Source organism: Silurus aristotelis (genome assembly GCF_946808225.1).
Source record: "Silurus aristotelis genome assembly, chromosome: 9".
Taxonomy (NCBI): Eukaryota; Metazoa; Chordata; class Actinopteri; order Siluriformes; family Siluridae; genus Silurus; species Silurus aristotelis.
Genome location: NC_139582.1, coordinates 11,414,663 through 11,437,226, shown reverse-complemented (window position 1 = coordinate 11,437,226; position 22,564 = coordinate 11,414,663). Strand labels below are relative to the sequence as shown.

Genomic DNA, 22,564 nt, shown 5'->3' with positions numbered 1-22,564 from the left:
TTATTTATATTACACTTTACATAAATGAATTCAGCAACATTATCGGCCCTTTACAAAACATGCCAACAGCTCTGGGAAATATATGCGTACAAAGAAAGTCGGTCAAAGTGTCATACGGCTGACAAATTTAACTACAATTTAATCATAATTTACTTTCATGTCTACTACACACCTATCAAAATACTGCAATTACCTTTATTCCCAATTCCACTTCATTTAAACTACGCATCTTCCATCCAACCATACATTCACCCATTCTTCCATCTAATTACAGCTTAAATTCATCCATCCATCCAACTTATACTGTCTCAATACAATCTTTATTTATCCATCTATCCAAATGATACAGCTTGCATTAATCCTTTAACCCACTTATCCAACTTCTCTTGTCTTAATACAGCCACCATCCCTCCATCCATCCCTCCATCCATCTATCCAAATTATACAGCTTGCATTCATGCTTTCACCCACCTGTCCAACTTCTCTCAATACAGCTTTTTTTCGTCCATCTATCCAAATTATACAGCTTGCATTCATCCATTCACCCACTTATCCGATTTATACTCAATACATCTATCCTTCATCCACCCACCTATACAACGTGTATTCTCAATACATCCATTTAAATTATACAACTTCGATTTGTCAATCAATTCGAAACATACATCCATTCCTCCGTACAACATTCCAAGCTTTCAGTCATCATCCATTCGACTGATCCATCTATTATTCCTAAAAATTTATAATTTCATTTATCTTCTACAGCTCGCATCCATGTCTCGAACAAAAATAACAGTTTTCCTATCTATGAATGTGTAGAAGGAGAAAATTTGTAAATATTTGTACTGATAAAAGGCTACCTTTAATATACATAAATATATATATACATATATATATATATATATATATATATATATATATATATATATATATATATATATATAAAAACTTAGAATCAGTATCATTTATATCACACCCACTGAAAAAAATCTAATGAAATAAAACAAGTTCATGCATTAATCACTTCGAGGTATTTTTTCGGACCATTTATTGTCTCAATTATAAAACAAAAATCTGCTTTCTTGTTCGCAACAAACTGGCAGGATATTTACAGAATAATGTGAACTACACTAAATGTCATATCTCAAACAAATAAACAACAAAATCAATCTATAATAAGGACCTGGCAGGCCAACCTAGGATTGTAAAGATTAATCTGAATTGATTTGAGCATTTTCTCTTGTAATTGTTTGGAGTAACAACCTGTTCTCTTGATACCTGATTGGCTGTGAATCACAAACATTACCTCACAACCTGATTGGTTAATACAAACCCATTTACGCTGTGACCTGATTGACTAAACTTTGGAAAAGTTGTCTTGCCACAGAACTGGTTGGTGTAAAGGCATTCATGGATGTATTTTTACATGGCCCTTTTTAAAAAAAAGTTTCAGAAACCCCCAAACAAACAACAGGAGCTCATGTTGGTGTATTAAAAAAAATATTAAAGAAACAATCTTGCCTGGTTGAACAATATTCCTGCACAGCAATTGATCTATTTGTGAACCTTGCTTAATTTACTTGCAAAAAAACCAAAAAAACCCTCATCTATATTTAACATCTATTTATACTGCAAGCAAAGCAATTCAAGCTTTTGAGTTGAACAGGTTGAGTAAATATCTACATGTCCAGTACCATATAGAGTCGCTTAATCACAGTGATAGGAAAAAAAAATCATGTCTAATACAGCTCTGCTCTTTGGAAAGGTGGAATGAACTGTGTACAGAAATGTAAAGATGGTTTATATATGTTTTAAGACCCAGATTCACTTGGAAAGCTCAGAACAATCATAGTTATTGAAGTACATTCAGAACGCTAACTTTCTAAATTTTGTTCCATCAAAAAAAGTACACATGTTAAAAGTCTGAGAGCTACAGGACACTGAGGTTTTCTACAGAATTCAGCAGGCTCGGTGGCATAAATATGTACATCAAGCTGTGTCGCTCTTGCTCTTTGCTCAGTGTATTGCTTTTTGTATTTCTGTAGATTCAATTACATGCATGCAAACAATAAAATCAATAAAACATGATTAAAAAAAAGTCCACCTGTTGGGTCACTTGAGTTCTTAACAGAGGAGACATATGTATTTAGAATCAGATGAGAGTCCTGTATAATTTCTTATCCAAAAGTGTCTCAAAGAACGAAAGGAAAACGGTGATTTCCAATGCAGTGTTCCCGGAAAACACGGCGCTCGAAAAAAGAAACTGCGTCATCTAAAACGAAGCACTGCAAGAACAATGACCCAGGAACCCTTGGCCTAAATTGATCAAATAATAATAATAATAATAATAAAGAAAACTTGTCAGCAGGTGTATGTCCTTTGAAAAGCCTGCTTCAGACTTAAGAAAAAAAGAAAAAAAAAAAACAATCCATTTAACAAAAAAACAAAAAAAAAACTTTACATGTACATAATAAATATATACACATGTGCACATTATTCACTTCCTTCAGATAGTTTTAAATTTATTTCAAGTCAATGCTGAAAGACCAAAAAAAGAAAAGAAAAAGAAAAGAAGAAAAATCCTTCTTAAAAGTTCAACGGATACATCCATTTCCATGCTGTACTGAAACACGGCTCTGGCTAAAACGCACGTTCAAGTAATTATCCTTTTTCTTCTATTATTAGTATTTTGCTAATCCAGTCTTTTGTAATCCAGTCTTGAATATGGGAAACGTCCCGAGTTGAGACTCCAGCCTCAGGCTACAGGATGTCGATAGCTTGGTGACGCTTGCCGTAGTTCCCTGCCTGATCTCCAGGAACCTCCCGGTCTTCATCATCTAGAAAACAAGGGAAGGGAAGAGGTTATAGAAGGAGGACGGTAATAAAAACACACTGCAGGTCCTTGAAAAACTTTACATATACAGTCGTGTGAAAAAGAACGTACACCCTCTTTGAATTCGATGGTTTTATGTATCAGGACATCATAAATCATCAAGTGCTTATAAGGTCTTAAAATAAGGTACAACCTCAGATGAACCACCGAACATGACATAATACACCGCTGCATTATTTACAGCTGTTACAGCTGCTAATCAGTTTCTTACTTATCCGTCACATCACATCACTCGCACACAGATGCTGAAAATCCAAAAGATACCTGATTAACAGCATTAAGCGAATATAAATATGATCACTGTGCTCTCATCCAGACGTCTTTATTCTCAGATGTTGATCCTGAAACTGATCCGCTTGATACATGATCTGATACATTTCCACTTTGAAAAGAATGAACTTATGTACAAAAAAACATTTGAAACCATTATACAGTGAGGAAAATAAGTATTTGAACACCCTGCTATTTTGCAAGTTCTCCCACTTAGAAATCATGGAGGGGTCTGAAATTGTCATCGTAGGTGCATGTCCACTGTGAGAGACATAATCTAAAAAAAAAATCCAGAAATCACAATATATGATTTTTAAACTATTTATATGTATGATACAGCTGCAAATAAGTATTTGAACACCTGTCTATCAGCTAGAATTCTGACCCTCAAAGACCTGTTAGTCTGCCTTTAAAATGTCCACCGCCACTACATTTATTATCCTAAATTAGATGCACCTGTTTGAGGTCGTTAGCTGCATAAAGACACCTGTCCACCCCATACAATCAGTAAGAAGCCAACTACTAACAAGGCCAAGACCAAAGAGCTGTCCAAAGACACTAGAGACAAAATTGTACACCTCCACAAGGCTGGAAAGGGCTACGGGGAAATTGCCAAGCAGCTTGGTGAAAAAAGGTCCTCTGTTGGAGCAATCATTAAAAAAAAGGAAGAAGCTAAACATGACTGTCAATCTCCCTCGGACTGGGGCTCCATGTAAGATCTCACCTCGTGGGGTCTCAATGATCCTAAGGACGGTGAGAAATCAGCCCAGAACTACACGGGAGGAGTTGGTCAATGACCTGAAAAGAGCTGGGACCACCGTTTTCAACATTACTGTTGGTAATACACTAAGACGTCATGGTTTGAAATCATGCATGGCACGGAAGGTTTCCCTGCTTAAACCAGCACATGTCCAGGCACGTCTTAAGTTGCCAATGACCATTTGGATGATCAAGAGGAGTCATGGGAGAAAGTCATGTGGTCAGATGAGACCAAAATAGAACTTTTGGGTCATAATTCCACTAAACGTGTTTGGAGGAAGAAGATTGATGAGTACCATCCCAAGAACACCATCCCTACTGTGAAGCATGGGGGTGGTAGCATCATGCTTTGTGGGTGTTTTTCTGCACATGGGACAGGGCGACTGCACTGTATTAAGGAGAGGATGACCGGGGCCATGTATTGCGAGATTTTGGGGAACAACCTTCTTCCCTCAGTTAGAGCATTGAAGATGGGTCGAGGCTGGGTCTTCCAACATGACAATGACCCGAAGCACACAGCCAGGATAACCAAGGAGTGGCTCTGTAAGAAGCATATGATGGTTCTGGTGTGGCCTAGCCAGTCTCCAGACCTAAACCCAATAGAGAATCTTTGGAGGGAGCTCAAACTCTGTGTATCTCAGTGACAGGCCAGAAACCTGACTGATCTAGAGAAGCTCTATGTGGAGGAGTGGGCCAAAATCCCTCCTGCAGTGTGTGCAAACCTGGTGAAAAACTACAGGAAACTTTTGACCTCTGTAATAGCAAACAAAGACTACTGTACCAAACATTAACATTGACTTTCTCAGGTGTTCAAATACTTATTTGCAGCTGTATCATACAAATAAATACTTAAAAAAATCATACATTGTGATTTCTGGATTTTATTTTAGATTATGTCTCTCACAGTGGACATGCACCTACGATGACAATTTCAGACCCCTCCATGATTTCTAAGTGGAAGAAATTGCAAAATAGCAGGGTGTTCAAATACTTATTTTCCTCACTGTATATATATGTAAAAAAATTGGATGTCTGCTACTCAACAATCACACAAACACGCACACTTATTCTCATGTCCATCTACTTAAAGCACTACGTGGACTCAATACATGAGCAATTGCGGACAGCGATGGCAAACATGAGGGAGGGGGACGGGACAAGAGAGGACGGACGGAGGAGGAAGAGCGATGCGTGGGACAGCCGGCCAACTCCTGGGCTCACCTTGGGCATCTTCCTCGCCACCGTCACCGTCCTCCTCCTCGTTGTAGGCCAGCTCGGCCTGCTTGTCTGCCTCGTACTCGCCCACGTTGCCATCGTCCCCATTGTAGTCCGCCAGCTTGGAGGTGCGCTGCGGATCTACGGGGGACTCGTTCTCGTCAAAGAATCGGCCTGAGCGGGGCGTAGAAAAAAAAGAAAGGGGGACAGAGAGAGAGAGAGACAGAGAGATAGAGAGAGATAGAGAGAGAGAGAGAGAGAGAGAGAGAGAGAGAAAGAAAAGAAGGGGAAACAACAAGGAGAAAAAAAAGAAAAAGGTCAGTCAGGATTAGGAAAGAGGGTGGCGTGAGACTGAACGAATAATTCATTCGTAAGAGGAGAAGAAGGAACAAGAAAAAAGAAGGCGAGATGAAAAGACAGATGTGGGAAGCATCTCTCATGCATGTGCACCTACACCTCTACGCACCAACGTCCTCACTGCTGTAAAATTGACCAGAGGAATTTGCTGGTCTCCACACCCCGCACCCACACACACACACGAGGGGAAAAAAAACCTAAAAGACCTTTTCTGCAAGGTTTGCATGCTGTGACTGCACGTCATTGCAGTAACGCTCTTACACACGTGTGCGCAAAGGCACACAGACACAGACGGATACACACACAGAACTAGCCGGACTCACTCTGCCGATGTCGGAGTGGTGCAGCAGGAGCAGCATCTCGACGAGGTTCGATGGGTTTGGGCAGAACCTGAACAGGATTCGGAGGAGGAGGCAACGCTGCTCCTGGATTCTCAGGATCTGGACATGGGCATAAGAACAGACCAAAAGCAGATTAACAAATTACATACTTGAATTAATTTCAATATTGAATCCAATATTTTGATGTAAATCGTTTTATATTATTTTAATTGCCATTGTTGCTTTTGTGCAGCAGAAACATAACTGTTTATATGTTTTTAGTCATTTATTTATTTAAATTTTTAAGATCGAATGATTTTATTCTCTCTCTCTCTTAAATCTTGTCCCGCGGGAGTGCAGGTGCAGCTAAAACCACAGGTTTATGAATTCTGGTTTCTGATTGGTCAGAATTCAAGGTCGATTTCTAAAGAAGCAGTTCCAAATCCATATTAAATGTGCTCATTCTTATATTTTCTATTATAACAGAACATTTATATGTGATCTGACATGAAACGTTTGCGGAAGTGGTTTAAAGTGTCAGCGTTTCAGGACTGAGGAGTTTTTCCAATGGGAGTTGCGTTTTAATAGTAACATTATCTGCATTATTTTTTGTATTATTAACAATAGAAAAAGAGAGCAGATTAACACCGCTGATATAAAGTAGGCCATAAAATGTTCTACATCAATATAAGTAAATAATTAAACAACTAGCAATAGATAAAAAAGTTCAACCTATTGTAATCACAATACAAAAAGCCTTCAGTAATACAGGAGCAATAAAAAAAAAATAAAAATAGAACACCACTTCCTGAAGTATTTTATTTGGAACCTAATTGTATATCAACTCCATTTGTATTTCTCTGCTCACCTCTCATTTGGCGCCGTTGCTCTCCAAACTCATCTGCTTGAACGTCTACCTTGTTGCCTTCATTCATCACCACAGGTCTGTCCACGATCGGTTGGGGAACCTGCTCCTGGATCGGTGGGAGAACTTTTCCTCCATTCTGAGGAAGGTCAGGATGGTCCAGAGGAAGACCACGAGGAGAATCAAACCCAGGTCCTTCTCCAGCACCAGCTCCTGCACCTGGAGCAGCAATAGCGGCATCAGCTCCAGCATCGGGCCCCGCACCCTCTCCGGCCTGTTTAATGTCCACGGCTGGCTCCGCTGGCTCCACATGCTGCATGGTGATAGCTGGCTTTTTCAGAGCTGAGAGAACATTCATTCAGATTTTATTTTTATATGGTATTTCTACCTGCATCTTACGGTGCACTTAATAATATAGGATTAAAACATTTCTATCCTTCTTTCCAGTTTTTTTGTCAAGTCGAGTTATATTTATAGAAACTATAGTGTAATAACAAATTGCTTTGATGATGAACAAGATCTGCTGCATTGTTAATACTCACCAAACTGCACTTCATCTACCTTTCCCACTTCACTGTCTTCAATACCAGGCATTCCAGCATCACTTCCTGGTTTCCCCAAATCATCTGTGAGTGAGTGAGTGAGACAGAGAGATGGAAGAGGAGTGAGAAATCGAGTGAGAGATGGAAGAGGAGTGAGAAATCGAGCAAAAAACAGGAAAAAAGAGAACAAAAAAGTTTAAGAATGAGACAAACAAGGAGAGAAATATATAAAGATCAGTGGAAACAGGAAAAAATGTGGTATTTTTTAATCTGATTGTAAAGTTTGTTTGTTTTTAAGTGTTTAGAACAGTAGGGAAAGATAAAGATGTATCGAGGTAGAATAACAGTGTGCAGTGTCCGGAACATACAACCTTTAATATCAGGGTTGTTGTGATGCTGTGGGGCCACTGGGTGGTGCTCTCCTGCAGTCACTGTACCACGATCAGCCTGGGCTACCGCAGGGCCGACATTCTGCATGTCCACAGTGTCCTTCAAAAACAGGAAGTGAATGCAGATGAGATTCACACAAAGCATCTTACGTTCTTACTAGGTCATTCACATACCAATAACAAAAAACAAAAACAGTGTAAATCCTGGTTAGAAGAAAACTGCCAGATTTTGTTAAAATAAACATTTCCTAATTTTTTACATATTTACAGATCCCAGCGATGTAGGAAGCTGTGTTACAGCACAATAACCCAGAGCCTTAACTAGCGGTCGACTGATATGGGTTTCTCTTTGGCCGATGCTGATCACATTTAGAACAAAATCTAAATTTAATAATTTTTTTTTGCCTGATTTCATTTTTTTCTCCCCTTCATCACATTAAATCTAATTAATAAAATGTGCTTCAACTTAAACGAAACAATTATCGAACACCACAAGCCTCTCCAATCTGTGCACTTATCAGGTCTTTGTACCCGTGCCTACATGTAGTCTAAACTACAGCTGGGTGATGGTTCGCCGACAATACGGGTCCAAAAAAGTTACTCTCATTCTCTCTCTAAAAGTAGCATCATAAATATATACGGCAAGATTAAGTACGAAGGATAAGAACTTAAAGCCCGGGACACACAGCTGACGGTCGGCAGTTGGGGAATGTTTGCTCTGTTTTTCAGCCAATTCTGCATGTGGAATCGGCAGCGGAGAAGGAGAATGGCGAGAAAGAACTCTTATTGGCTATATAGCTTAGCGATTGAGCAAACAAAACAAAAAACAAAACAAAAAACACGAAACATGAGAAAAAAATAACTAACAGAACACGTGTTGTCATTCTTGCTCTTGTCTTTGTAACTTAGCACAGATGGTTGGGGAAAAAAAGCGACGGGATTCTGTTAGTAATGATTGCGGCAGGTGTAAACTCTGCTTGCTTCATAAATAACTACTATCAAATATACACTACTACCACCTGCTGGTATTGGAGAGTTATGTTCCCTCACGCAAGCTGCCGATACCGATCAAAAATAATAATGTTTTTTTTTTTTAAATATGCAAAAAAAATCAGCCAATTAATCGGTCGACCTCTAGCGTGTAACCACTGAGAATATACTTCCCCAAAGTTAGTTTCTTTTAAACAACTTACAGGATCATCGGGAAAAAAAATATACAAGTGTTTAAAAAAAAAATAAATAAAAAAATAAATTATAATCTATAATCTGCTGTCTAAAATCATGGTCATCATGATGCTTAGTTTTGTTATGAGTTGTTAACAAAATGTCAGCGAAACTTCTTCTTCTTCTTCTTCTTTCGGCTGCTCCCATTAGGGGTCGCCACAGCGGATCATCCGTCTCCATACCACCCTGTCCTCTATATCTGCCTCTTTCACACCAACTACCTGCATGTCTTCCCTCACCACATCCATGAACCTCCTCCTTGGCCTTCCTCTTTTCCTCCTACCTGGTGGCTCCATCTTCACCATTTTTCTACCAATATAATTCATGTCCCTTCTCTGCACATGTCCAAACCATCTCAATCTCGCCTCCCTCACCTTGTCACCAAAACATCCTACATGTGCTGTCCCTCTAATAAACTCATTTCTAATCTTGTCCATCCTCGTCACTCCCAACGAAAACCTCAACATCTTCAGCTCTGCTACCTCCAGCTCCACCTCCTGTCTTTTACTCAATGCCATTGTCTCTAATCCATACAACATCGCAGGTCTCACCACAGACCTATAAACTTTCCCTTTCATTCTTGCAGATACCCTACTATCACAAATCACTCCTGTCACTCTTCTCCACCCACTCCACCCTGCCTGCACTCTTTTCTTTACTTCTCTAACACACTCTCCATTACTTTGCACTGTTGACCCCTGAACTCCTCCACCTTCTCCACCTCTTCTCCCTGCAACCGCATCACTCCACTGCCCTCCCTCTCATTCACACACATGTACTCTGTCTTACTCCTACTGACTTTCATTGCCCTTCTCTCCAGCACGTACCTTTACCTCTACAGGCTCTTCTCCACCTGCACACTACTCTCACCACAAATCACAATATCATCCGCAAACATCAGAGTCCATGGAGACTCCTGTCTGACCTCGTCCGTCAACCTGTCCATCACCACTGCAAACAGGAAAGGGCTCAGGGCCGATCTTTGATGCAGTCCAACCTTCACCCTGAACCAGTCTGTCGTACCTACTGCACACTTAACTGCAGTCACACTGTCCTCATACATGTCCTGCACCACCCTCACATACTTCTCTGACACACCTGACTTCCTCATACAATACCAAAAATGTCAGCGAAACAAAAGCAGTAAATTGATTCCACACCTAAATAAACAGATTTTTTTTTAAAATTATAATAATAAAATAAATCCTAGAAATTATTTATTCAACAAGGAAGAGAAAAAAAAAAGAACCATTTTATTTACAATTTGATGGAAATACAGATGATCATCCTGATGCGCAAAACATGAAACATAATGAGTGTATAATGGCAACATACTGACATTATATATAATCACTCTACACCTTAGCAATAAAATAGGTAAAAATAGGTTTAAAAAAAAAAAAAAAAAAAAAAAAAGTTAAGGAAGATTTAAGATGATTTTATTTACAGGAACTTCTCAAGCTTTCAGCTGATTCAGCTAAACTATTTAACCGGTTTTAAAAGTGTGCGTATGCAACAAGACGTCACCAAAACTGGTCGAACACCAAAAACCAGTTAGAGATTGTGTCTCAGTGGACTGTGCTTTTGTCTCTCGCTTTGTCTCTGTTCTGTTGACTTAGTGATGAGTTGTGTTTTGTGGTCGGGGATATTTTGTTTGTTTGAAATAAAGCACAGTAAATACCTGGTCTGTTTGTTGTAGATACAGAGCTGATATTTCTGATATTTTAACTAACAGGACACGTTTGGGTTTGGCGATGATTTTTTAGCCGTTCACAATAAAATAAATGACCAGCAAACAGACTAATAGAAGTCACGAGAAGTAATGACGCGGCTCATATTCAGTACCAACAGGTACTTTTAGATGAATATTAGCAATGAAACAGGTTATTAATAAAGAGAAAATCTGAATAGTAAATATCCATCTGTACAGAAGTGGAAATAATATAGTGATAAAAAACCAAATCTGTAATAGATATAAAATTGATGCTCTTGAATTACCGATGACAATTGCTGATGCATTTAGCTGATTATAATAATATCTGGAATGAGTTGCCTTCATACAGCATTAACAGTGTTTGCCCTCACAGTGATAAACCTTTAGTTCCCCTGTTAGGTCACTATTCCTATCAGGAAACATGGCTACAGATTGAAAGACACACTACCCAGCATGTGGCATTACCTTCTTTAATTTGGCAGCTTTCTCTGAAAACAGCTTCCTGCTCTCCTCGTACTCGTCTTTAAGCTGCGCTATCTGTTGACCACACTGCAGGCTACGATGCAACACAAACACACACACACAGATTACAAAAACATTCAGTGCAGGAAACCAGCATACACAAAGCAGTGGAAACAGAAGAAAAAGCAATGTTTTATTCATATTCCTGTTTCGGTAGTCCTCCTAAACTCGTGCAAGGTTGGGAGCACTTTAATGCATCTTATACCTTATTTACAATTTTACTTCATACTACAGTCACTTTGGATCTTTCTTTGCGTATCAGGCTCATAAGATTTTACACTTACAGTGGGGCAAAAAAGTATTTAGTCAGCCATCAATTGTGCAAGTTCTCCCACTTAAAAAGATGAGAGAGGCCTGTAATTTTCATCATAGGTACACTTATGGAAAAAAATCCCGAAAAATCACATTTTTAAAGAATTTATTTGCAAATTATGGTGGAAAATAAGTATTTGGTCACCTACAAAAAAAGAAAGATTTCTGGCTCACACAGACATGTAACTTCTTCTTTAAGAGGCTCCTCTGTCCTCCACTTGTTACCTGTATTAATGGCACCTGTTTGAACTAATATAACTTATTAGTATAAAAGACACCTGTCCACAACCTCAAACAGTCAGACTCCAAACTTCACTTTGGCCAAGACCAAAGAGCTGTCAAAGGACAACAGAAACAAAATTGTAGACCTGCACCAGGCTGGGAAGACTGAATCTGCAATAGATGAGCAGCTTGGTGTGAAGAAATCAACTGTGGGAGCAATTATTAGAAAATAGAAGACATACAAGGCCACTGATAATCTCCCTCAATCTGGGGCTCCACGTAAAATCTCACCGCGTGGGGTCAAAATTATCACAAGAACGGTGAGCGAAAATCCCAGAACCACACAGGGAGACTTAGTGAATGACCTGCAGAGAGCTGGGACCAAAGTAACAAAGGCTACCATCAGTAACACACTACGCCACCAGGGACTCAAATCCTGCAGTGCCAGACGTGTCCCCCTGCTTAAGCCAGTACATGTCCGGCCTTATCTGAAGTTTGCTAGAAAGCATTTGGATGATCCAGAAGAGGATTGGGAGAATGTCATATGGTCAGATAAAACCAAAATAGAGCTTTTTGGTAAAAACTCAACTTGTGTTTGGAGGAGAAAGAATGCTGAGTTGCATCCAAAGAACACCATACCTACTGTGAAGCATGGGGGTGGAAAAATTATGCTTTGGGGCTGTTTTTCGACTGATCCGTGTAAAGGAAAAAATGAATGGGGCCATGTTTCGTGAGATATCCAGTGAAAACCTCCTTCCATCAGCAAGGGCATTGAAGATGAAACGTGGCTGGGTCTTTCAGCATGACAATGATCCCAAACACACCGCCCGGGCAAGGAAGGAGTGGCTTCGTACGAAGCATTTCAAGGTCCTGGAGTGGCCTAGCCAGTCTCCAGATCTCAACCCCATAGAAAATCTTTGGAGGGAGTTGAAAAGCCATGTTGCCCAGCGACAGCCCCAAAACATCACTGCTCTAGATGAGATCAGCATGGAGGAATGGGCCAAACTACCAGCAACAGCGTGTAAAAACCTTGTGGAGACTTACAAAAAACGTTTGATCTCTGTCATTGCCAACAAAGGGTATATAACAAAGTATTAAGATGAACTTTTGTTATTGACCAAATACTTATTTTCCACCGAAATTTGCAAATAAATTCTTTTTTTTCCCCCCTCATTTAGTCTCTTATAGTTGAAGTGTACCTATGATGAAAATTACAGGCCTCTCTCATCTCTTTAAGTTGGAGAACTTGCACAATTGGTGGCTGAATAAATACTTTTTTGCCCCATTGTGTTTGATTTGATTCTATTCTACTTCAAATTCATGTAGCATCAGTGCATGAATTGTGCCAGACATAAAAATTTGCCTTGTCAGTAATCATTACATGCTTTTAGAATGTGTTTATAATCTGTACAATGTGTGTCAAATTCAGTGCGTGCGGCTTATATTTGGGTGCGCTTAATAGTCCGGAAATTACAGTACACACACACATACGTGTATACATACATGTATATACATACACTGGGTATTTTGGACGCACCCCTGCAGGCCTTATGGTACCATAGTGAATTCATCTAGACATTGTCACTTTATACATGTAATAGTGTACAGTATTTGACCAAATACAAATTAAAAATGTTATTCCTAACGCTGCGGGGGTGCGTCCAAAATACACAGTGCGCATATATATATATATATATATATATATATATATATATATATATATATATATATATATATATATATATATATATATATACACACATACATACATACACACACACACACACAATCATAATCACCTCTCATACTCCATCTTCTTCTCAAGGTTTGTGTTGTTCTTCCTTAGCTCCCTCACCTGCTCCTCCTGCCTAATAATCTCATCTCTCATCTCCTTTAGCTGCTCTGTACACACACAGACACACACACACACAATATTAACTTTCTGGAATAACAGTGAAAATTCAGGCAAAAGTACATTAAAGTTCTTAGACTTTATGCAATAAACTTAAATTAAATTAATAAATAAAGCAAATTAAACAAACACAAATATGGTGTTTCATATCAAATTTAATATAGAAAATGTATTTTACTTCGTAAAAGAAATGTAAAGTATAAAAAAAAGGTCTTCTTTATGCTCATTTAATTTTTTTTTTGATATTTTGTTGCTAAAACAGTATGAGTTCATTGTCCTATAACCTGTGTGGCAACAGTGAAATAAATTTTATATGAATACAAGTCAAAAGCCACAGTTAATATTCATATCAAACTTTTGGAAGTGGGTTCTGCACTGGTTCGAGCTGACAGAAAGGATGTAGTAATCACTCTTCACATTCATGATGAGCAGAAAAGCATTTCAGCAAGCACAAAACATCAAACCAAATCCTGTTCTTGGCCAACAGGACTTCTGCTTTGTGTTGTAGCCCATCCACCATGAGGTTTTGTTCACCGATGTGCTTTTCTGGTCACCATGGTTGTAAAAAAGTGCTTATTTGAGTTAATATAGCCTTTTAGTCACAAATATAAAATTGTTCCCCTATTCTTAAGTTGTGAAGAAGTGATGTGAACACAAACTTCGTAACTAACAAACGGAAGCTCCTGCCTATGCATGATTTGTGCATTATTCAACAACATGATTGGCCGATTAAAATAAAAGCAGGTGTAACTAAAACTTCAGTAGAACAGCAAGAGAAGCTTCCTTGAAACTAATGCTATGAGACTTTTTTTTTGGTCCTGGTGTTTTACCTTTCAGCTGATTAATATCAGTGGTCTTTTGTGAGAATTCACTCTGCAGCTTCATCTGTGAAACACAGGATAGAACACGCATTTTACGACTTATTTAATAAACATGGATCTCTCAATCTTACAATGTCATGACAAATAATCCATACAATTTATATGATTTATTATTGCAGGGCGAGTTTAAACTCTGATTGGTCATTACTAAGATGTACACATTGTCATAAGGACTTCTAATGCATTATACAGGTAGTCTCTGACTTACGATGTAGGGGGAGACATGGCCTAGCCTACCCAGGAGTCTTAAAGAATAGTATGGGGTAGTACACTATTTTACAGTACATAATTTAGCAAAACAGTTACAGTTTTTCTCATATTGCTATCATCATTATCGTACTATCGAAAAATCATAAGTTGAAACGTTGTAACTTGGGGAACTGTACTCTAGATATTTTATTATGCATTATAAGTAGTTTATAACGTTGCACTACAAAACCCCACTTTCCATAGTATGTTAAAAGAAGGTATCATAGTGATGCATAAGGTTAGTTCATTACTTTTCCATCAGATATAGAAATACATTTTATTTAGAATCTTTAAGATGGTAGTGTTGCCATGTATGCTGAGGTGATATTTGTTGTTCTAATACTTTAGAGTTTCTATAGCAAACAGCTTCTTTTGACAGACTATTACAGACAAAAAGATTATCAAAAGAAAAAAGTTTTGGATTGGTCATAATGTAGATGTTTAACACACGTGTGTGTGTGTGTGTGTGTATGTATATGTATATATATATATATACAGTGAGGAAAATAAGTATTTGAACACCCTGCTTTTTTGCAAGTTCTCCCACTTAGAAATCATGGAGGGGTCTGAAATTGTCATCGTAGGTGCATGTCCACTGTGAGAGACATAATCTAAAAAAAAAAATCCAGAAATCACAATGTATGATTTTTTTAACTATTTATTTGTATGATACAGCTGCAAATAAGTATTTGAACACCTGAGAAAGTCAATGTTAATATTTGGTACAGTCGCCTTTGTTTGCAATTACAGAGGTCAAATGTTTCCTGTAGTTTTTCACCAGGTTTGCACACACTGCAGGAGGGATTTTGGCCCACTCCTCCACACAGATCTTCTCTAGATCAGTCAGGTTTCTGGCCTGTCGCTGAGAAACACGGAATTTGAGCTCCCTCCAAAGATTCTCTATTGGGTTTAGGTCTGGAGACTGGCTAGGCCACGCCAGAACCTTGATATGCTTCTTACAGAGCCACTCCTTGGTTATCCTGGCTGTGTGCTTCGGGTCATTGTCATGTTGGAAGACCCAGCCTCGACCCATCTTCAATGCTCTAACTGAGGGAAGGAGGTTGTTCCCCAAAATCTCGCTATACATGGCCCCGGTCATCCTCTCCTTAATACAGTGCAGTCGCCCTGTCCAATGTGCAGAAAAACACCCCCAAAGCATGATGCTACCACCCCCATGCTTCACAGTAGGGATGGTGTTCTTGGGATGGTACTCATCATTCTTCTTCCTCCAAACATGTTTAGTGGAATTATGACCCAAAAGTTCTATTTTGGTCTCATCTGACCACATGACTTTCTCCCATGACTCCTCTGGATCATCCAAATGGTCATTGGCAAACATAAGACGTGCCTAGACATGTGCTGGTTTAAGCAGGGGAACCTTCCGTGCCATGCATGATTTCAAACCATGACGTTTGAGTGTATTACCAACAGTAACCTTGGAAACGGTGGTCCCAGCTCTTTTCAGGTCATTGACCAGCTCCTCCCATGTAGTTCTGGGCTGATTTCTCACCTTCCTTAGGATCATTGAGGCCCCACGAGGTGAGATCTTGCATGAAGCCCCAGTCCGAGGGAGATTGACAATCATGTTTAGCTTCTTCCATTTTCTAATGATTGCTCCAACAGTGGACCTTTTTTCACCAAGCTGCTTGGCAATTTCCCCGTAGCCCTTTCCAGCCTCGTGGAGGTGTACAATTTTGTCTCTAGTGTCTTTGGACAGCTCTTTGGTCTTGGCCATGTTAGTAGTTGGATTCTTATTGATTGTATGGGGTGGACAGGTGTCTTTATGCAGCTAACAACCTCAAACAGGTGCATCTAATTTAGGATAATAAATGTAGTGGAGGTGGACATTTTAAAGGCAGACTAACAGGTCTTTGAGGGTCAGAATTCTAGTTGATAGACAGGTGTTCAAATACTTATTTGCAGCTGTATTATACAAATAAATAGTTTAAAAATAATATATTGTGATTTCTGGATTTTTTTTTTTAGATTATGTCTCTCACAGTGGACATGCACCTACGATGACAATTTCAGACCCCTCCATGATTTCTAAGTGGGAGAACTTGCAAAATAGCAGGGTGTTCAAATACTTATTTTCCTCACTGTATATAGGCCCGTGTATCAAAAGGTGCCATTTTTGAGCCTTCATTCGGCAACGTTAAATTTTGGTACATAAGGAAAAGTACAAAGTCAGTCATTGATAAATACAGTGTTTTAATTTTCATTACGAGAAAGACGACGAGTAAATGGATTTGGGTTGTGCTGGAAAAATAATTAACTGTGTGTGGGAACAATAACTGAAAAATTGAGTTATTTCAGCACATTAATATCAAGTGGCTTTGTTTAAGTTGAACATTTTCAGCACTTTTCCCCCTATAAAATTTTATCGTGATAGGTGATATCAGCAATATAAGACTAATACAGCAATATTTGTAATTCACATTAGGAGGTTCAAATTTCTCCCTCACAGTAGATCTCAATATAACCAGTACATGTGTATATTAAAAATGAATACGATTCACAAAAACCTGGTTATTGTTTTTTAAAACTAGTCTTAACTGGACAGGCCACATTTTTGCTCTCACGGTCTCCAACTCAGCTCAAAACTGGTACTTGCTTTTATTTCAATAGAAGAGAGCTGAAGAATGCAGGCCATCTAGGGGCCTGAGATCTTTGGAAGGAAAATTGGAAAATGGAAGTCTGTTGTTAACAAAATGCTGAGCTGGTACAACAGGCCTTGGACTGAAAATGCTAATTAAACCATCCTTCTGATCCAGCTTTGTAGGGGAAAGAAAAAGTTCCTCAGAGAGCTGCTTGATATGCCAAAGTGGAGTTTGCTAAGTACACAACACACAAACCCTCTCTAGAGCAAACATCCGTGATTCGGGGGTTTGGAACATGAATAGTAGGAATGATAGGACACACCCCTTCAGCTGTAGAGATTCAAAACAGAAAATGATGTCCAGGTTGCTTGTTAATACAAAAAAATAAATACTGGAAGTACATCAATAAAGAAATTAGTCTTATGTCCCCCCTCGAAGTGCGAATGAGTTTAAAGACATGAACAGGAAACTTGGATGAAATCTGAATTAATAGTGTTTAAATAGCACGGGTGTAGATGTGGCTGAGAGTATTAAAGCAGTTGGTTGGCTTTGTGACTCTTTGTACATGATGACAAAATCCCTCATGGAGCAAAGATGACACATATGACTCGGTCAAATGGGGAAAAAAAAAAAAAGGGATATTAGTTTTAACTAAATACTCTGACTCCTATTAATTTAAATCAGCGGTCACCAGCCTTTTTGAATCTGAGAGCTACTTCTTGGGTACCATTAATGTGAAGGGCTACCAGTTTGATCTGAAATAACAAATTTGCTCAATTTACCTTTTATTATATGTTATTATTAATAATTAATGATATTCATCTATGTGAAGACACTGATCATGTTAATGATTTCTCATAATTATTATAAACAATGATTTAACAAAGTAGGAAACAGCTATTTTTAGAAAAGGCCCGTGGGCTACTCATGTGGTCCTTGCGGGCTACCTGGTGCCCGCGGGCACCACGTTGGTGACCCCTGATTTAAAGTGTTCTGAATCCATGCGGCAAAATTAGCTAAAAAGTGTATTATGCTGTACCGTGCTACTGATTAAACAGTATAAGTTTTGCGATGAAGAGTGATCCAGATCCATAGTTGTGATGCAACAATGCAAGAATCTCAAGCTATGATCCGGTTGTCACTGATTGTGGCACTACATACAAAATATAAGCATGGATTTCCATGGATAGTTTTCTCATCTCTAATTTCTACATTTACATTGTTGTGTCTTTACGAATTAGCCATTTAGGAGTACAGCGATGCCAGAACCTGTGTCAGGTACATTAGAAAAAGGTTTGAAAAGTGGTTATTCAGCCATTCCTAAGTTTATAACATTCTATAAATAATTATTCATTTATAAGTAACATTCTGTGCCATATATTACACAAAAACATCACTCCCTGAACACTTTAAAATATATTTTTAGACATAATTCATGACATAACACAAGACCAATACAAGTTAATTAAAGGTACAATAAAAGTAGGTTCCCTGGTGGTCTAGTGGTTAGGATGCGGCGCTCTCACCGCTGCAAGCCAGTGCACTCTTAGTGCCGGTCTCAAGCCCGGATAAATGGGGAGGGTTGCGTTAGGAAGGGCATCCAGCGTAAAACATGTGCCAAATCAAACATGCGAATGATCCGCTGTGGCGACCCCTAACGGGAGAAGCCGAAAGAAAGTTTAAAAGGTACAATACGAGTGCCTTCCTTTGCTAAATGTACAAGGATATACACCTTTCATTTGACATTTAGTTCACATTTCTTGTTATAATCACCCATACGCTTTCCGATTGCGCTTCACGAAGCTTCAAGGTTCATATAACCTCAGAAAGCTTTTTACCGTTTCATAAACCATGAGTCCATTTGCGCACAGGCGGCTTTGTTTTGCATATTTGTGTAAAGTCAGTACGCACCTAATGACAGCAATCAAACCTAATCGGATTGCAAACTGTGTAATGAGACACGTCACTGTTACACAAACGTGAGTGACTTTGGCCTGTTTATGAGTTCAGGTATAATTCTGCTCTGCACACGCTCTATTAAAAATACTGTGTGTCACAGCATTGTAAACAAACTTGACATGGCTGCAACCAGCAAACACAAAGCTATATAAAATCAAATGTAAATGCATAATTTACATTCATTATTGGAGTATGAGGACTGGTGACAAAATCATCAGCGCATCCAAAAATATATATATAAATATCGTAATTAAATGTTGTAAATCAGTGGTCCCAAATCTTTTTTAGCACCACGGACCGGTTTAATGACGGACAATATTTTCACGGACCGGCCTTTAAGGTGTGGCGGATAAATACAACAAAATAAAATTATACGACCATAAAAACTGGTATTTTCTAAATATTATAATAAACGTTAATCCATTGTGTTGTGTTTTGTTCATTTTGCTCGCTTGGGGGTTTGAATTTAGCGGTAATGTATTATGTGTTAGTGGCCAGAGCCCCTTTAAGAAGGTAGAGGATGGAGGTAAGATGTGACCGAGGAATCATGACATGCATCAAGAGTGAGTCATTGACAGATGTGACGAAAAGAATACAGTAATTTTCCAAAATAAAACATCGTTCAGAATCAGATAATCAATCAAATGGAAATAATGTAAGTTATGTATTCTTGTGTGGCCCAGGACCAATTGACCCACTGACCGGTGCCGGCCCGCGGCCCAGGGGTTGAGGACCACTGTTGTAGATGATGTAGGTCAAACTCTTGCTTGTGACAGTGTTGTAAATCATGACCAGAAAATCCCAACAGTACCAACCTTTTCATCTAAACACTTCTTCATGAGTGCGTCTCGGGCCTGCAGTTTGCCCTCCAACACATTGTAGTCTCCATCCTTCTGGTCGATTTGACGCCGGTGTGTGTCTGCCTGCAGGACAGAGAGAGACCTTTTCAGAATCTACAGCACGTAAATCAGTGATGGTTGTGTGATATACAGAGGAAGTATGAATATATGGAATCAAAAAGCTTTAAGAGCCTTCTTGAAGCTATTCAAGGTCCAATGTAGCATCAGAAAGCTTCATGGTCCTTTAAAAGGTTCCATAAAGCTCAATTAGGCTTCACTTCAAAATGCTTCATTAAAGCGTAACGACACGTCATATCGAAGCTCCTCGCGGCTCTGACCTGCAGCATGAGCTCGGAGTTGCGCTTCTCCAGGCGTGTGCGCGCGGCGTCCGTGCGCTTCACCTGCGCGTGCACCTCGGCCAGTTCGTCCAGCGCGCGCCCGTGCATTCGTGACACGCTCCAGTAGTTGTAGCTGAGCAGCACCAGCACCACCATCATGCCGACCAGGACGACCGACGGGAGCCGACCACCGCGACGATTCGCTACGAACCCGACCATGGCGATAATCAACCGAACCGGAACCAAAAAAAAAACGTTGCGGCGCGCGACCGGACTCTTTTTTTATTTATTTTTTTTAACTACTTTGCGTCCAGTTACCGCATGTCTATAAAATGGCTCACAGTACACTAAAACTAAAACATTCCGTGTTTCAGTAAAACCTTCCAAGACGACTTCAGCGTACACACACACACACACACACACACCTTGTCTCTACTCCTTCCGCACAGTTGGCGTTTTTTTCTCCCTCCCTTCACTTTCTCTATTTCATTTCCTTGTTTGCATGAACAGCAACGCGTGCAGTAACCCTGTCGATGTGGCGTGTCCTTGTACACACACACACACCCTCACACCAGCATCAACACACACACGCATGAAAAAACATTGTCCGCATGCAAACTTTCAATGCACCAACTTTTGCATCAACACAAATCCGCTTGTCATTTAGTCCAATCCAGATACTGGACCTGCGATCAGATTTTACACAAATCACACTGCTTCTGCTTTAATGCTCGCCAACAAATAAAATAAAACTAATAAATCCAAATGTTATTATTCGGAAATGGAGCCAAATGACGAAACGACTAGCCCAGTCCTTTTCTGTGCCAACGGGGCACTTAGCATCCGTGTTATTAGCGTTTGCATTATCCCCGGTTTAAGACACTTGATGGGCGCCGAACACAAACGCGAACCGGCTCCAGTGCACAAACTGCGCGCATTCAACCTGCAGATCTCCGCGCTGTTGGACCACCAGCGCTGCGGAACCACCGTCACCCCGCTGCTAATTCCTTCCACCACAAGCTAACTGACGGCTAGCGCAATAAAACACAGCAAAAACAAAGCCCTCGCTCCAGACCCAGGCGTTAGGAATCACCGCCGGAATCACCCCCGATATAACAATACCCGCTCCACGCAGCTCTTTCTCAGCTCTTTCTCACCGCTTTCTCACTCACAACAAACCGATTTTTTTATTTGACAGCCAAACCCATAGATCAGTCGTCTTAACGGAATCCGTCACAAGCAGGGGAAAAAAAGGTCGTCCTGTCCAGACCAGGAGTCAGACTGATAACTGCGACATCCAATCAAAAAGCGCGACTCTGGAACCTGGACGCTGCTGATTGGAAGAATTTCCCAAGATCTTTCATACGTGATTGGGTGCAGGAGGATGGGGGGGGGGGGGGGGGGTTTGAATTACGTCGTAGAATTAAATATATAAAATAAAAATTGATATCATTGTGAGCGGCGGTGCGATCATAGTTTTGGAAGGAAATCTATTGTATTTTTTTAATCTTTAGTTTGTATCCTTTATCTTTACAAAATTATATTTAACTTAACCTTAAAAAAGCATAGATGAACCTGGCATGTACAAAATGTGTGTTCTTGAACATGCTACACCAGTACCAATTCATGATTGGATTAGAAATTATGTGTAATCTGGTTTGGTTTGTTTCTTCAATTTAATCCGCCATAATTTGAAAACAAGTAAGACTATTAATAAGATACACTACACCACTCATTGAATTCTTCTGATAAGGTTCCTCCAGACCTGCTAGATCCATCCTGGTACTTTTTCTGTTTTGAGCTGCTACTTGCTCTGCTACAGTGGATGATTTCACACAGAAACCCAAAATATTTGACTAAGTGACTAATCGTGACATTCGTACCCAAGAACTGCTGCTGTAATCATAAATACATGTTTGTCCTGTTGCTCAGCCCTTTTTTTTTTTTTTTCACAGTGTGCTTTTTGAACACACCTGCTGCTTGTCTGTATGCTACAGTACACCTGAACACACTGTATATACTTAAAAATCACACTGGGATAAATGGTCAGTAGTGACTGGTAGTTGGGAGTCTGGCTTCTTTCTGATGATATCTCAGAGAGTTTTTCTTTTGCCTTTGCCATTGTTGCTACTGGTTTACTTAATAGGGATTTAAATAGAAATATACACTTTACAAATCATAT

At 39.4% G+C, this 22,564-nt stretch overlaps 1 protein-coding gene and 2 long non-coding RNA genes across 4 annotated transcripts in view; 2 read left to right on the top strand and 1 right to left on the bottom strand.

Moving 5' to 3' along the window:
- LOC310731394 overlaps nucleotides 1-22,564 on the top strand; it is a 103,350-nt gene that overhangs the window by 72,979 nt on the left and 7,807 nt on the right. The window lies entirely within an intron of this gene.
- Nucleotides 1,797-21,672, bottom strand: golm2 (golgi membrane protein 2). Of its 2 annotated transcripts, XM_083550910.1 has the most exons (11): nucleotides 20,383-21,672; nucleotides 20,021-20,128; nucleotides 14,347-14,401; nucleotides 13,404-13,506; nucleotides 11,014-11,104; nucleotides 7,593-7,710; nucleotides 7,222-7,305; nucleotides 6,683-7,021; nucleotides 5,818-5,934; nucleotides 5,144-5,311; nucleotides 1,797-2,837 (listed from the first exon to the last, which is right to left on the bottom strand). In XM_083550910.1, exons 1-11 carry the CDS (start codon nucleotides 20,599-20,601, stop codon nucleotides 2,761-2,763), a joined length of 1,479 nt encoding a protein of 492 aa, XP_083407036.1. In that variant the 5' UTR covers nucleotides 20,602-21,672; the 3' UTR covers nucleotides 1,797-2,760. The 2 variants fall into 2 exon arrangements, with proteins under 2 accessions (XP_083407036.1, XP_083407037.1); XM_083550911.1 differs by lacking the exon at nucleotides 5,144-5,311.
- Nucleotides 16,890-20,614, top strand: LOC310731395. Its single transcript, XR_014535185.1, has 2 exons — nucleotides 16,890-18,717; nucleotides 18,933-20,614. It is a non-coding gene; the product is annotated as an uncharacterized lncRNA (long non-coding RNA).

Excerpts from the sequence above, each read along its gene's own strand:
- golm2 (XM_083550910.1), bottom strand. The coding sequence starts at position 20,601 with ATGGTCGGGTTCGTAGCGAATCGTCGCGGTGGTCGGCTCCCGTCGGTC. Across the intron at positions 5,935-6,682 it reads GCAACGGCGCCAAATGAGAG|ATCCTGAGAATCCAGGAGCA; the intron begins GTGAGCAGAGAA and ends GCCCATGTCCAG. Across the intron at positions 5,312-5,817 it reads ACCACTCCGACATCGGCAGA|GCCGATTCTTTGACGAGAAC; the intron begins GTGAGTCCGGCT and ends CGCCCCGCTCAG.